Below are 16,626 nucleotides of genomic sequence, written 5' to 3'. Positions count from 1 at the left end.
TAAATATGATGAATCTTTAAAAAGGTGTCATAACTTTATCATGCTGAAATATGACTACAGCTGAAATTACAAAATTTTAAGTGTTTGTTTTTAATGTTATATTCATTAAATTTAATTTCAGCAATTAGAGACCACAGCATCAAATGCCTTCAAATAAAAATCTGGCCCTATTCAGCACTGTTAAATGAGTTCCCTTTTTCACTCCTTATCTATAAGACACTATGATCAAAGTTTAAATTGTGTAAGGCAGAACAGACTTTTTGATTTCGTTTTTAGACCTTACTGGCTTTCAAGCTGTTTAGGCAGAGGGAACAATCACTAGAACGTCTGTCCGTCATGGACAGGGGTAGAGAAAGGTGATTTTAAATGACTCCTTGCAAAACTGTCTCCAACATGCATCCTATAAAATATCAGGACGCTTTTTTTCTGTTTTTATGAGTATGTACCATAAAACTAGAAAATTCAGTCCCATATACCTTGCTGAAGGTAACTGAGGACTCTAAGATAGAAACTAATAGATCACCAAGCTACTATAATTCCACAAAGAAGAAAAACTCCCAGTGCAGGGCCAAGCATTCCAAAATCACTGAAGAAAATAAGAACTTGACAACTTTGGGGTAAAACTTTCTGTTCCTACTACCAAAAGTTCCTTTTTGTGATCATTATTTCAGTTCTACATTATGAATATGAAAGTGCTAGCATCATTAAGAATCATATTATACCATCTTCCTTTCAACCTTTTAAGGAAGTTCCAGATATGTCCCCCTGCTGAGGGAAAAAGAAACTTCAAAAGATTCTTGGTCATAGAGTGCTAAATATTTACCCCACGAAACCAGGAGACCAAAGCAGGCTTACATTGAAAGGCTGAGAGATCTGTATTTACAAAGCTCCTTGAACTCCTCAAAAGGAAGTAAAGTATAACATTAGCACACACAAATCTATACACGTCTTGAAATTCATTTTTGTAAACATCAAAATTTATTGAGCATTTCCTTTGTGTGAGAAATGAGTTTTCATATATCTAATCTTCAAAAACAACTATAAAATAGACACTATTTTCTTCACCCTTACTTTGAGCATTTTTGACCCCCCTTTACCCATTTCTCCCACTCCATCTATTAGTAATAATAGGTATTATTATTATCACAATTTTACAGATGAGAAAACTGTAAGTTAGAAGTATAAACTAACTTTCTTAGGGTCATATGGATAGTAATTGGTAGAACCCTGATTTGAACCCAAGTTTATGTGACCCCAAAGTGCATACCTTTAACTTCTACATTATATTTATATAGCAGGGCCCAAAAAGGTAAGTCACTTTCTCACCCATTCTATTCACAAAACTCTTTCAATCCATTTTATTGAGTCTTTCTAAATCCACAGTTGTCTCCTAGGTAGGCTTGAGGAATATACTTTTAGCTACCACCCTACTGACACTCGCAATTTCCTGAGTATCTATGGCTACTGCTGCCCAAATTGCCCACAATAAACCAGGGAAAATTTCTAAAAATTAGAATGTTCCCTTTATTCAAATATCACAGAAGCCAATGTGATAAGAGGCTGAGTGAGGAGTAACTGCCTCTGTCTCTGGATCCTTTGCTTGGAGACCCCAGATTGCTGCCCAAGAAATTCCTCCACGGTGTGATTCTACTTGAGTAGAATCCATCTCATCAGTGCAAAGTGGTCCACCAGGGAGACTCTCAGGGTCTGGGCATCGCTACATAGTCTCCAAGTAGTACCCAACAAACTGATTTTGTTATTGATGGGAGACTGCAGTATTGGGACAGTTAGAAATTTGTGAGACTTAAACAGATCTGATACTAAGGTTTATGGCCTTCAGTTTCACGAGTCATCTTTCTGTTAGAGGAATTACAATATTGACACCATGATATGGCTGTAGCGATAGTACAGCAATGAAATCTTAAGGGGTTATGAGATTCTACCCAAGTTTACAAGCATGCTACACTGGAAAGAGTGCGGCTGGTACCAGAAGACCTGGGATTTGGCCCCATTTCTATACGACTTGCATAAACTACTGAAACTCTCTGAGTCTAATTCCCTAATTAGTAAAATCAAGAAAAAATTACAAACCAAAACCCAGGGCTTTTGTTAAATAAGACAGCAATTTGGAAATATTCTATGAACTATAAAGTGTTAATGGTAAATGACACGCCTCTGTTTAAACAGAAAATATGGCTTAACTTATACTTAATAAAATTTTTAAGAAGCTTTAAGGATTTACAAAAAAATCTTATTATCAGTGAGTTTAAGAATTTTATTTTCTTAGTCTATTTTAATTTCTTTCTGAGTTTTTAAGATAAAAGATGTCTACTTCATCCTTGCTAAGGGCATGAACAGAATAAACAATGAGCTCTGACGAATGCTCTATAAACCTGTAGCAAACCCACTCTCCTGTATCACCATGGAATGCCTGATCACTGGATATAACCAGAGGATCAGTCCAGTGAGTATTCATGTATAATAATTAAGATAATCACTAATTTCCACCACTGTTCCCCTGCCCCCTCATAAGGCATGCACTATTGGTCTTTCAGTATTTTGCTCTCATTGACTGTGGACTCTAAATCATTATTTGTTGGTTACAGACCTTTACAATGCCCAGTGGCATTTGCCACCAATGACAGCAGTAACAGATGATGTTGAGCCAAAGCTACTGGGAGTGAAATGCAGAAAGTAAAATGACAATAAATAACTGTCACTCCATTACTAAACAGTGCCTAAGATTGGTTCTAGTACATGTTCAATAGAGCAGAGCCTGCATAATCCCAGAACCAAAAAGGCATTTACTCCGCAGTAATAGCTGCAAATAAAAAGGAACCCAAACACTTGTCTTGTGCAGTGACAAGGAATTCTTCATTGAGAACGGCGTAAGTATTCAAAAAATTCTCGACAAATTCCACTTCAGTATCTTCTCAAATTAACGGTATTTGGCAAATATGTCAAAAGGTATACTCTGGCCAGTGGACACAAACTTCAGGAAATGCTGGATAGAATACAAAGTCTCAAATGGCCATAAGACTGAACATATGGACTTCCCTGGTGGCTCAGTGGTTAAGAATCCGCCTGCCAATGCAGGGGTTCAAGCCCTGGTCCAGGAAGATCCCACATGCTGTGGAGCAACTAAGCCCATGTGCCACAACTACTGAGCCCACGCGCCACAACTACTGAAGCCCGCGCACCTAGAGCCCATGCTCTGCAACAAGAGAAGCCACCGCAGTGAGAAGCCTGCACCAACCGCAATGAAGCACGGCTCCCCGCTTGCCACAACTAGAGAAAGCCCGCCCCCCCAGCAACAAAGACCGAATGCAACCAAAAATAAATAAATTTATAAAAAATAAAATAAAATAAAAAAGACTGAACATATGAATATACTCTAAGTACAGGGATGCAATTATAAGAAATATGGGAATATTAGGGATATAAGATGCCTGGGAGAGAACATAAAACCTATCTAAACATGATCTTAGTTCTGGTCAGGTGATTTAGGTAGAGGACAGATTTGAGCTATCCTCCTTAGCTAGTCATATAAACTTCAGGTATGACAGCAGAATCTGTTGTGATAAACTCACAAGATAGATATTCAATAAGAGGGTGTTATTGGAGTTAAGTTATCCATACCGTACAATAATTATTCTTTAAATTTTAAAAAATGTATACTCTTCCTTTCTTTCAGATTGCTGGAATATCCTTTATTCTGTTCTCTTTCATTCCACCGATGATCTATCAGGTTTGTTGTGGTGGGGTTCTCTGTCTACTTTTTAGTAAAGGATTCATTCTGCTAACTCTATGTCCTAAGTAAACTGACATGTGGTAATCACTAAAGTTCTTAGTGTGGAAACATAATCCACTTATTAGACAAGTTATATAAATCGGAGCCTCAGTGATCTTATTAGTAAAACTGGGATAATAATAGCAGTATAGCATAATTAACACGATAATTAAATAAATAGCACATGTGATGTGAGTACCTTTTCTCATTTTACCCCAAAAGCAGAGACTAAGAATGGAAAGTATCTGGGGGAATAGATCTTAAGGAACAGAGCTAAGAGCCTAAGAATGAATCAGGAAAGAAAGGAGAGCCAATCCAAAGATATGTTATCAAGCTGGTCACTGCTGCTGGAATTGGCTTGATCCCTTGGGGAACTTTCGGGGACCTGCGGAAAATGCAGTTCTATATGGTTCATCCAAGGAATGGAAGAGTATTGGTTAAGAGTTGTTCTGGGAGGTGTTAGTGCCTCACATAAGGTTGTGTATGTATTAGACTATCTGATTTGCTTCCTGAGGGATTCCACACAGCAATTACAGGAAAGCCTCAAGGCAGGAAGTGAATAAAATCCAAGCTATTTGGAATGTATAGGGGAGATTTACAAAAGCAGAGAGTGGCTGTGTTGAATATAATGTTGCTTCCAGTAGATTTGATGGTGACGGATCTCTTTTACTAGATAGTGGTAAGGGTATAGCCCACAGGCATTACAAATGAACTGGATTATCAGGAAACTGCACAATGGAACACAAAGCCAGGATTCAGAGCACTTTCAGGGTGATTGCCACAAGGTTAGAAGCAGTGGCTTCTATGAAAGGGTCTTAAGATCTGGAACCGTGGAGGTCATCAGCTTTATAACCACCATGGGCAAGTGGTCATTTAGCTGCTGTTTTTCCCAGAACAAAAATATAAATAATAATAAGAAGAAGAACCTTCTCCTCTCAGCATATGAAGTTTATGAAACAGTCTCGTATGCACTGCCTTCTTTGGAGTTACGAACGATGCTGTGAGAAGGTGTAGTATTATTCTCATTTTTCAGATAAAGGAATTTAAACTTTCTAAATTTTAAGGTTCTTAACCCAAGTTTCATTGTCTACACGTGATAAGGCAAAATGAGAACTAGGGCATGTTTATATTAATCCTAGCATCCTAAAAGGTGCCTTTATTTTAAGAAAATTCCCTCCGATCAGTTACTTTGTGCGCCCTGACACACACGCTCCACCTCCAGTGGCCCAAGTGCATCAATCGTTCACTTCGCTGAAAGCGTAAGCAAAGTTTACCATTGCCAAAATTCATTTCCAATTCCATGGCCATTTGTAAGATTTTATCTCCTACCGAGAATGCCTACCAGATTTGAAGGAAACTAACTCCAGGTGCTGTGTGTCCCCTGGCTACTACAGGACTTATAGATCAAATAATCAGCAAGAAATAAAAACTCAAGATAACCAACATTTCTAATAAAACACAGGTATTGTGACTGACATATACCTGTTCTAGGGAATTTGAATATTTGAAAACACAGGACTGTCTTAAATTTATCTGTTTCATACATTTCCAAATTCTATGACACTGAATTAAACTAATTAAATAATAATAATGACGATGTTGATAATAATACTATCACTACTTAGTTCGTTCTCAATAATCATTATTGAGAAGTTACTAAGAGCTAGTCACTGTGTTAAGTGCTCTATTCATTAATTTAGTTGATTCCCACAGTAATCCTCATATAGAGAATACCATTAGTATACTTACTTTACAAATCAGAGAACAGAGGTAGAGAAAGGCTAAGTGAGTTTCCCAGTAACCCAGCAAGGAAGTGGCTGATTTAGATGTATTCCCAGGCAGTCTTAGCCGCTATGCTATACTACCTGGCTTTCAGACTCAAGTCCTATAGTCTGTTCTCCAGTTGCAAGCTATCAGTAGCTAGGAAATCAAACTTTCACAAACTCCCAAGCATTGGGTGTAAATAAAGTGAAATAGAACATCTCAGAGTAATTCAAAAATTGATGAACATCATTGGTGTGTGTGTGTGTATATGTGTGTGTGTGTGTGTGTGTGTGTGTTGATGGGGCAGAAGAAAGCATTGTAGAAAGGAAGAAAAGTAGAGGAATATTGCCTCAGAAGTTGATTTTTCTCCCCTAGAATTTCCAAGTATATTTAAAACTTCGTGGTTTCTCTTTTCTACTCTAAACAAACAGGTACAAATTTCACTTTGATATTCCCATGACTGCTATAAAGACCAAAAGTAGCACGGAGTGATTCACTACCTAACCAGAAATGGCCTCACTGTGAGCTCTCAAGGTAGAGGAAATCATTCCCCTCATGACGGTGCTCCTGCATTCTAAGGCTCTTCTCCCTGTGCTTTACGAGACCAGCCCCAAATCCAGGGATCCCTACTGTGAGAGGCTGCCTGGATTGACAAGGAGAGGGCATGGCACACGGCTCTCCCCGCAGGGCGGGGACTCACCCGGTCAGTTTTCCCTTCAGTCTGAACACTGGTGTGACTGCGGACCTCGTGATCTTCTTCCAGGTCAGAAACATCCTCTAGTTCCTCTGGAGTCTATAAAAAGAAAGCAAAACACTGCTGGTGGAAATGCAAAATGGTAACCAGGCTGGCAGCACATCAAAAAGGAAGCACAGAGTTATCAATATGACCCAGCAACTCCACTCCTAGGCATGTATGTAAGCAGCTCTTCGTAGGAAACTGCCCTCAGTAGGAAGCCCCTTTCACTGTCGCTTTAGCAAAGCTATATTGTAACTAACTTTTAAACCAGGCACCTCCATGCTCTACTCATCTCTGGCTCAAGCACACCTTTCAAATCTTTTAATCACACGAAACGTTGCCTAACTTGTCTGATCTTTCCATAGATCAAAGAAGTAGAAATGAAGAATAAGTAATTTAACAAATGACCAAATCTCTTCCCTAGCTTCCCCTTCAGTAATCTCAAGAACAAACTGAGATTACTTCCTTTCTTCCCTTTAAAAGCTTTCAGGCCCGAGTAGAATCTTCGGAGGTGGTTTCTGGAGGATGTTGAATCCACCGTCTCCCCAGATTGCCAGCGTTTTGATTAAAGGCACCTTTCCTATCTTTATCTCTTGAGTATTCATTGTTTAAGTGGCTAGCAGCAGGACCAATCCATTCGATGACATACCCGAGAGAAATGAAAACATATGTCCACACAAAAACTTGTAAATGAGTGTTCATAGTAGCACCAATCATAAAAGCCAAAAAACATATCTAGTGATGAATGAGCAAACAAAATGTGGTAAATCCACACAATGGAATATCACTTGGCATAAAAAGGAGTAAGTACTGATACATGCTGCGACATGGGTAAACCTTAAAAATATGCTAAGTGAAGAAAGTCAATCACAAAATAGCACATTACTGTATGATTCTATGTATTGGAAACTCTAGAACAGTCAAATTTATAGAGACAGATATTTGATTCGCTGTTTCTAAAGGAAGGAGTGGAGGAGAGGGTTGGGAGCAGTGACTCTAATGGGTGTGTGGTCTCTCTTTGGGATGAAAACAACGTTCTGCAATTAGATAGTGGTCATGGTCACATGATCTCATGAATATATTAAAACCACTAACTTTTGTACTTTAAAATGGTGAATTTTATGGTATATGAATTATATCCCAACAAATTTTGAAAGAAAAGGAAAGCAAAAATGATCAGAAGGACATTTTTCTCTGAGGAGCAATTTGGCTAACCACTATGTGCTTACCGCAAACCAAGGCGTTTACAGGTGATAAATGGAATAATTCTCATTAAAACCATATGACAGGGCTTCCCTGGTGGCGCAGTGGTTGAGAGTCCGCCTGCCGATGCAGGGGACACGGGTTCATGCCCCGGTCCGGGAAAATCCCACATGCCCGTGAGCCATGGCCACTGAGCCTGCGCATCCGGAGCGTGTGCTCCGCAAAGGGAGAGGCCACAACAGTAAGAGGCCCGCGTACCGCAAAAACAAAACAAAACAAACAAACAAAAAAAACTATATGACATCGACATCAAAACACCAGAAATTGAGAAATTAAATTTTCTTAGAACTTAATAAGTTAATATCAACTTTAGTGTCTATGCTAAATAGTTAACCTACTTTCATTTATTTTTTTCTTTTTTTTTAATGTCAGCTTAAACATCTCTTGTTCAGGGAGGTGTCTTGATTAAGAATCCCCTAGACTGGCTTGAGCTCCTCCACCAAGCATTTCCTGAAGCCCTTTGCTTTCACTATCACAGTGCTCATCATACTTTATTGTAAGCATTGTTTGTTCAATTAGTAAGCCGACGGTTGAACTGTCTGTCCTTTGAGGTAAGGACTAGGTCTGCTCTGATTACTATCATCTCACCACAACCTAGTATTCATGCATACATGCTTTTGAATGAATGAAGCAAAATTAACAGTGACAGCCAAAAATACAGTTGGATATGAACAAAACATATCAACAGCAACAACAATTTGTCCTCACTGAACCTCTACTGTGCTTCCATCTTCTGTATTTCAAACTAAATTGCTTTATTTGCTTTTTGTTGTTTTTCTCTGCTCAAGGTTTCCAATCCCTCGGTCCCACCAGGGCAATAATTTAAAGATATCAGTCATTATTGCAAATACCAGTATTGCAAAGTAAAGGCGTTATTGCAAATATAAAGTACTTAATGAGAATTTGTTTAATATTTTAGTTTACACAGTCTCCATTTTAATCTCTGATTCCTTTGTTACAAAGCTCTGGTGAGAAATCCAAAAGACAAACGTTTAGGTTTCGTGAAAAATATCCAAAAGTGGAAGTGGAAGGTGTCTTGCATATACACCTGGCTGTTAAAGGGTGGAAAGGGGCAGGACCTGCCTCCTCAGAACAGCTCCGGTTTCCCTTAAACCTTGCTCTGCACACAGGCCCTTTGTTTATTTTCAGGGCTGTGAAGAGCTTTGCTTCCCTGGGGCCACTCCAGAAGTGGGGATTTGCAATGATTAGCTCACACTGTGGGGCAAAATGACCAATTTCCTAACTACTAATGGTCTCAGAGTCTTTCTCAGCTCATGGATCTTTAACCAGCAATTTCTTTGTTCTCTGACACTTGCACTGAGCAGGTCCCATCACTTTGCATTGATTTCAACTGACTCTCATTGGATATTAATATCCACCCTCCCACCAAAGCCTCCAGTGTGCTGAGTAGTTGTTATCTATATGTTGATCTCTATATGCAGTCCTCCTTTGCTGCAACTATGTGCGACTATGATCACAGGGCAATTTACGGGCAATTTACTCTCTTCTTAGGTATTAATGGCATGAGTTTGCCATGAGGGAATTTCTGTACAATCACATATTTCGTTATTAGCTATTTTTGTGTATTCTTCCCAAATAGTCTTCAGAAAGCATCTTTACAATTTCCCTCTTGATACATTACCAGCCCCTGTAACATCTGAATAAGTTCAACTGATCAAATTCCTTTTCTTGAGTCCTGCTGTTTTGCAGCTGAAGGCTGTCTGGTGCCCCTACTGTGATCTGTTTCTTATAAATGTCTGTTGTTTATTACTTGGATTATACTCTATCACGTGGTGACATGTAACTTCATCATCAATCCCAGTATTCTGTGCAATTCCAAAATAAAGTGACTTAACGGAAAGTAAGAGCAACTGCTGCTCTCAGAAGTCACAAGTACCATTTTTGTTGGTGATACGGCAGGAAGAGATAAGCCTACCATTTACGCCCACGTACTTATGTACTTTTCCTTATCTTTAACAGGGGACTAATAGTTTTCTTGCAAAACCACAACTAACCTCTTCTCTTCATGAACAAAATCAGTGGGGGAGTGTTCAAAACACTTGCTGGCAGCATTCTGCATTCTGTAAGGTAAGCAGTTGGATGGTATTGTAAAAATAAAAAGTTAAATACACAATGTTACAGTTTAAGTGGAAACTAAGAAATAAATAGGAGTCCTCTTATCATTTTGGGGGTGTACATTAACACCTTCAAGCTGAAGACAAATCATAACAGAAAGAGCAAACATTTAAAAAAGGGAGGAGGGAGGATGGGCTGCCCCATATTTACACTCTTAGAAACAGCTTGCTTTTACTCATCTAGTCACTTTGGAAGGTTAAACTTCTGGAAGGTGTGTGTGTGTGTGTGTGTGTGTGTGTGTCTGTGTGTGTGTGTGTGTGTGTGTGTGTAACTTGTGTGTTTCTAATCAATTTTCAACCCGTGGGAGGGGAAACCAACTATCTTAGATCAGTGTTATATAGGAGAAAGACCATAAACTGTTGAATAATACAGACCTGAATTTGAATTCTGCCCCTCCAGTTAGCAATTACAGAACGTTGGGCAATATGTGTCTCGTTTTAAACTTTGATTTCTTCAGGAAAAAAATTTGGATAATGATAATTAACCGTGAAGATTGTTGTGAGACTCAATTGTACTGAGAACGCTTTAATTTAAGAGCTTAGTCCACAGAAACAGCTGGGGTGCAACAAAAGTTGTTTCTTTTTTTTCTTCTTTTTTTTGCGGTACGTGGGCCTCTCACTGTTGTGGTCTCTCCTGTTGCGGAGCACAGGCTCCGGACGCGCAGGCTCAGCGGCCATGGCCCACGGGCCCAGCCGCTCCGCGGCATGTGGGATCTTCCCGGACCGGGGCGAACCCACGTCCCCTGCATCGGCAGGCGTACTCTCAACCACTGCGCCACCAGAGAAGCCCAGAAGTTGCTTCTTTCTGTCTATAGTGTTTGTTCTCCTCTTCCCTCACTACCTTATCCCTCATCCCATCACAACCTTTTAGATTTGTATGATAAAACTTTTGTGGCAATTTGGATGCCTCCATTTTACTCCGTATCCGTTACTCTGGATTAACACGATACTTACTAGCTGCCTCTAGTTATGTTCACCTGATTTTTAGTATACAATGTCATTGTGCTAACAGGGTATAAAATAATTCCACATACAGTGCTTTCTTCTAAATTTCAAGTAAAGATCTCTTTTGATCCAATTTTAATCATGTATAAGAGTAAGATTATCTCTTAAATTGGTCCCAGCAGAGATATACTCTAACATAGATTCTCAGGGATGACTGAAATAACTTTCCTTCTCTAAGCTGAGCTGTCGCTAAACCAGACCAATAGGAAGATATCCTATTTTTTTTCTGGAAAAAGTGAAGTTAAACTCAGTTATTACTCATTTATTTCTCCTATCAGAATTCAGGAAAACTATTCCGTATATTCCTATTTTAACTCTTGCTTATTGTGAAGCCTTCCTTAGGCAACCCAAAGTGATTTGAAATTACCTGAGTTTCCTCCACCTTTAAATCTCACCCTCCACACAAAGGCGCTCAATGCTTCCTACAGACTTATCTCATTAATTCTTTCAGCATCCTTAGTGAGACAGGTAGGCAGTAGTATTATACCTTAAAATTCACTTGCACAAGACTTTATAAATGTTTAATATTTAAATATAAGGAAATAAATTTGTGGTCACCAAAACAGCAAAAATAAGGAAAGAAAGAAAGAGGGAAAGAAAGAGAAAGAGGGAGGGAGGGAGGAAGGAAGAAAAAAATAAAGAAGGAAAGAAAAAGGAAAAAAAAGCTAGTCTAGGAAACAGGAGTCATGCTTGGCGTTTTCTTCTCAGAATTAAGGTTGAATTCTAAATCATACACATGATTTGATCATAAATCATACTGCTCTGGTGATCCCTCAATGGCTTACTACAATCAAATAACTGCGACAACAATGTCAGTGGTGGTCTGACACAGAGAAGGAATTATGCTAGGGATAGTATTCTGAAACAGGAAGCTGCAGTAACATGTTCAGTGAGATTATCTTAGCTGAGGTGATAACAGGCTGATTTTGGAATGTTAGGAGAGACCAGAATTAAAATACATTAATAAAAAAAAAGGAATAGATATAACAATAGCACAATTCAAATTACAGAAAACTAAAAAATACCCCTTGTTGAATGCGTGCACACACGCGCGTGCGCACACACACACACACACACATACTTTTCTTTTTCTTCAAGAAATCAATATTCTGTTCTTGGCATTTATTGACAAGGTTGTTGATCCTTTTCCTGAGCCACTGTTTTTCTAGTTTCCAAGTCCTATAAATTATTTAAAGGGTCACATCTCAGAAAAATGTAACCATCACATTTAACTGTCAAGCGTTTCAAAATATTACTAGAAAATAAAGTATACAACTGGTTGTGTGTTACACATGGGCTTTTGAAACCTACAAACCCCTGGAATCAGCCTTTGAGGGAGAGGCCCAGTAACCTATATTTTTATAAAGTTGTACAAATGATTCTGATGTGTAGTTCTTCATGAGAACCATTGGCCTGACATTGAACTTATTTTAATTTTTTGATTGGTTTGGGCTTAGTTAAGTGTCCCTGTAACAATATGAGTTGCAAGACTGTAGCGGCAATAGTTAATCCCAGATTTTCCCTGTCACCTGAAATGCAGCCATTTTGCATTTTAAGTATGCCTTCCATTGCTTGTCAGTTGGAGGGTTAATTTATCACATTCTTGGACAGATAATAAGTGGCCAGAAGCCATTTTGACTATTAAACTAAATTATACAATCAGTTGGAGTTTCCAGAGTTGTCAGAGACAAAGGACTTTATTTCTCATGGCAAGCACTATGGATCCATAACACGTGGACTTTTTCTGCTCCTCAAATATGCCCCAATCATCAGTTCATTCCGCATCAAGATCTTTGGCTCCTAGTATCTACTGCTCTCCTGCCTGGCATGCTCATCCTGCAGCTTTCACAGAGCTGGACCTTTCTACCATGCGAGTTCAGATGGCCTATACTCAACCCTATCCAGTCTTCCCTGGTCAGCCCATCTGAAGTTAACCCTTTTTCCTACTTCATTTATTAATTATATCACACCCTGTGCATTATTCTTTAGCCGCTTCCCTGCCACCTATCTTGAATCATAAAATGTCTTTGAAAAGACAACTCAAAAAAACCCTGCTTGTTTCTCAGGCTGGCACACTGGCTTTAAGTTATACGAGCTTGAAACCAATTCAGTTTTGGCCCATAATATGATAGCATGAGCAAAAGCTTGCCAATGGATCTGCCAAAAAAAAAAAACGCTCCTGAGTTATTTCTTTTTCTTCTCTTTTCTTTTAAAGTTCCATGTAAATTAGGCTATACTAATCAGCAAAACTACTAAATGCGTTTTGGACAGAGCTGAGTTTATATCCTATTTATAACCTATTTCCAAATTATAAACAGAAAACCTAAGGTAAGTAACTTGCCAAAGTTCTTATAGCGAGGCAGGGACTCTGATGCAACAGAACATAAAGACTGCATATCTGGATTCTAGGTCAAGTGCTGCCTTCAGTAGCTGTGACCTCAAACAAGTATTTAACGAGTTGAGAACTCACTTTCTTCAGAAGTAAATGAAAGGACTGAACTAAATGATTTATAAAATCTCATTCAATTCTACTGTTCACTCTATAAGTCTATTGCAGGTTTGGTGACACTGTATCGGGAAAGATACTTTTTTTTTCAAGAAAATTCTGAATTAGCAGTATACCCTTCTTTGGAAATGCTAAACACAATTTTAGATCCCAAGTCCCTTTTGGTTTGTTAACTTCTCAGGAGCATAGAAACAACTTTTAATACTTTGTCCAGGACTACATAGGACAAAGTTAGGGCTCTTCACAAGCAGTAACTGATGATGCCATGGAGAACTGCGGCAGTACAGTTACGGTCATTGTGCTATAGGTGAGAATGTGCTGTTGGAAATGACGCAATAATAAAAATAAGCGTAGTAGTGGAGACGGCGGTAATGGTGCTGGTGGCAACAGAGGCAGCAGATGACTAATCACACAACCCGATCTTTAACTCTCAGGTGTACACACTGCTACCATGAATATCAGACACATTCTGCTGTATTTGACGAAGGAAAAGCTCAACTTTTCCATCAAACCCTATGCCAAACAGACTCTATTCATGTGAATGTGTGTTCTTATCTTTAGAATAAACAGCTGAAGAGAGGTTATCTAACTTAAAAATTATTTTTTTTCAAAGAAACTATTCTACAGATGTTAAAACGAGTTTCAGAGACTATCTAAGGGCAAAGAAAAAGCATTTAATACTCTTAATACTCTTAACAATGTATATGTACATATATTCTAATTACATAAAACAATGCATATATATATGAGAGTGTTAGAGTGTTCTATGTGGCTTTCTTTATAACTGATTTGTTTCTATATTTTTACAATATATATTATGTTTATCATCAGGGGAAAAAAACAAGCAATGAATGTTACAAGAAAATCTGCTTAAGGTTGAATATGCCACTTCAAGGACATGTCAGCAATAAAAAAAAGAGCAAGATTGCAAAACTCACTGCACGGGAGCAGAGCTGGCCTTGTCACTCTGCAATAGGTCTATCAGTGTGGCACTGTATTTGAAGCTGGTGTGGACACAGACAAAAGCTCTCAAGAGGGGAGAGGAAAATTGCAGTGTAGCTCTTCATTAGCAGAGCAAACACTAAAGAAGACTGATAGCAGATACAGAGATCTATACCTCATCAGGGCCTTACGCTGTTCCCCCATATTGCATGGTCTCCTTCTTAGCTCTGTGGATCCATGAAAGCAGTTGCTTTCTTGTTTCATGGATCACATTTTCAGTGTCCTGGAAACTGGTTTTATAACAGTATTCTGTAATAAAGATTTTGTGGGAAAGAAGAGTTGTGGTGTGACTTCCCAGCAGGGATATATATTTTTTAACCTATAGGAAATCTTTTACTTCCAGAAATTGTTAGGCAGCCAGGCATAATATCAACGGTCCTAACCAAATTCATCTATCTAGATTTGCAAAGTAATCCCAGGCACAGTAATAAAGCAAAAACCTGCCTGATGTGTTCCAGCCACGGGTATTATGTCAGGCTAAGCAGGATGTCCGCACCTGACACTCCTATTTCACACTGAACTAAAGAACGGAAAACTATGAAAGAAGTTCCACATTACAGAGGAGATATTGCTCGATGAGACAGTAATTCAGATCTATGTTAGACTTTTGTACATATTATCAGGGTTACTAGATTGAAGTTTGCTTTATGGGACATAAGAATTCCCTACACTAGTAGAATAAAGTCGCCTAAGTTGGCAGCTTATATATGAAATAGAACACCAGAATGCAGCAAAACAAGTATTTGGACAACCCCTAAGGAAGAATTATGCTCTCTCTAAAAGGGATTTTTAAGTCCCCAAACTAAAAGGCCTATTTGTAGAAGCGAGTGAATACATCATCGTTGAAGATGTAGTCAGATGTAAGTGGCTATGAAACTAGCTCACGGCAATGCATTGTGCTGTTTCCACACAGGTCTGTCTTGATCTATGGAATTAGGACAAGAGGTAGAAGCAAACCTAGTGGGGAAATTAGATTTAAAAATTGCATGTGTTCCTTAACATGTTAAACATATACATACCATAGAATCTGGTCACTCCACTCCTAAGTGTTTACCCAAGAGAAATAAAAACATATATTCACAAAAACGCTTGTACACAACTACTCATAGCAGCTTGTTTTGTAATAGCCAAGTAGCAGGAATGACCCAGATGTTCATCAACAGAGAATGATAAACTGTATGATAGTCAATAGAATATTACTAACATTACAATAGTAATATTCAATAGAATATTACTCAGTTAAAAAAGGGAATGGATTTTTTTTTTTTTCGTTACGCGGGCCTCTCACTGTTGTGGCCTCTCCTGTTGAGGAGCACAGGCTCCAGATGCGCAGGCTCAGCAGCCATGGCTCACAGGCCCAGCCGCTCTGCGGCATGTGGGATCCTCCCGGACCGGGGCACGAACCCGTGTCCCCTGCATCGGCAGGTGGACTCTCAACCACTGTGCCACCAGGGAAGCCCGGGAATGGATTATTGACACAAATAACAACCTGGCTGGATCTCAAAATAATTATGCTGAATGAAGGAAGCCAAATAAGAGTACATTCATATGATTCTATTTAGACAGCATTCTAGAAATTGCAAATCAATCTACAGTAACAAATCAGTTTGGTCTGTGGGACCATTTGGGGTCTGCAGCAAGGAGTGATTAGATTACAAAGTGTCGTGAGAAAGTTTTAGGTTTTGATGTATATATTCCTTATCTTGATTGTGGTGATAGCTTCAGGGTTAAATACGTATGTCTATAAAACATATCAAATTGTATGCTTTAATATGCATAGTTTATTAAATGTCAGTTACACATCAATAATGCTGTCAGAATTTGCATCTACATATTCAAATGCCTACCTAGACATATACTACATAAAGTAACAATTGTTTGCTTAGCTCAAGACTATAATTACAACTGGGACCACGCAATGTGAATTTCTGTTGAATAAGCACATGAAAGGAGTAATACTGCAAATTCAGTTTTAATCATTTAATATCTCTCTTGTTTTCACTATTTAATAAAACGGACTTCAATTTGTAGTAAGGGACCACATATTTAATTAAAGATTGTTAATTTTTGTTATCAATGTTAAATGTTCAGTTCACAGAAACCTTATCCATGGGTCATATCACTAGGGGTGCTTAGAAATAAAAAAGTCACAGCTTTAGTAAAATAATACCAACTGCAGGCTTTTATATATGGACTCAATGTGAAAAGACCACTGATAAGAATGGTAAGATGTTATAGCAGCAATGTGATTTTTCTATCACTTAACGTGTTTATAAAATATCAAACCAAGCTTTAAACTTTTTTTTCACTTCATTCAAGGCAATGGTTTTCAAAAAAATGTAGTATTAAAATCCCTTCTTAAATGAAATTAGAGAATGCTAATATTCACAGCAATGCAAAATATGTAATGATTCTGACTAAAGCA

The 16,626-nt window shown here is 38.4% G+C and overlaps 1 protein-coding gene across 1 annotated transcript in view; it reads right to left on the bottom strand.

Moving 5' to 3' along the window:
* CTNNA3 (catenin alpha 3) overlaps positions 1-16,626 on the bottom strand; it is a 1,614,209-nt gene that overhangs the window by 163,324 nt on the left and 1,434,259 nt on the right. The window contains exon 14 of the mRNA XM_060034928.1: positions 6,255-6,347. Within this exon, the coding sequence (XP_059890911.1) occupies positions 6,255-6,347 (93 nt within the window). The remainder of the gene's footprint in view (positions 1-6,254; positions 6,348-16,626) is intronic.

Source organism: Delphinus delphis, chromosome 16, assembly GCF_949987515.2.
Source record: "Delphinus delphis chromosome 16, mDelDel1.2, whole genome shotgun sequence".
NCBI classification, from domain to species: domain Eukaryota; kingdom Metazoa; phylum Chordata; class Mammalia; order Artiodactyla; family Delphinidae; genus Delphinus; species Delphinus delphis.
The sequence above is the reverse complement of the archived record's forward strand: the minus strand, read 5'-3'. Positions and strand labels throughout refer to the sequence as shown.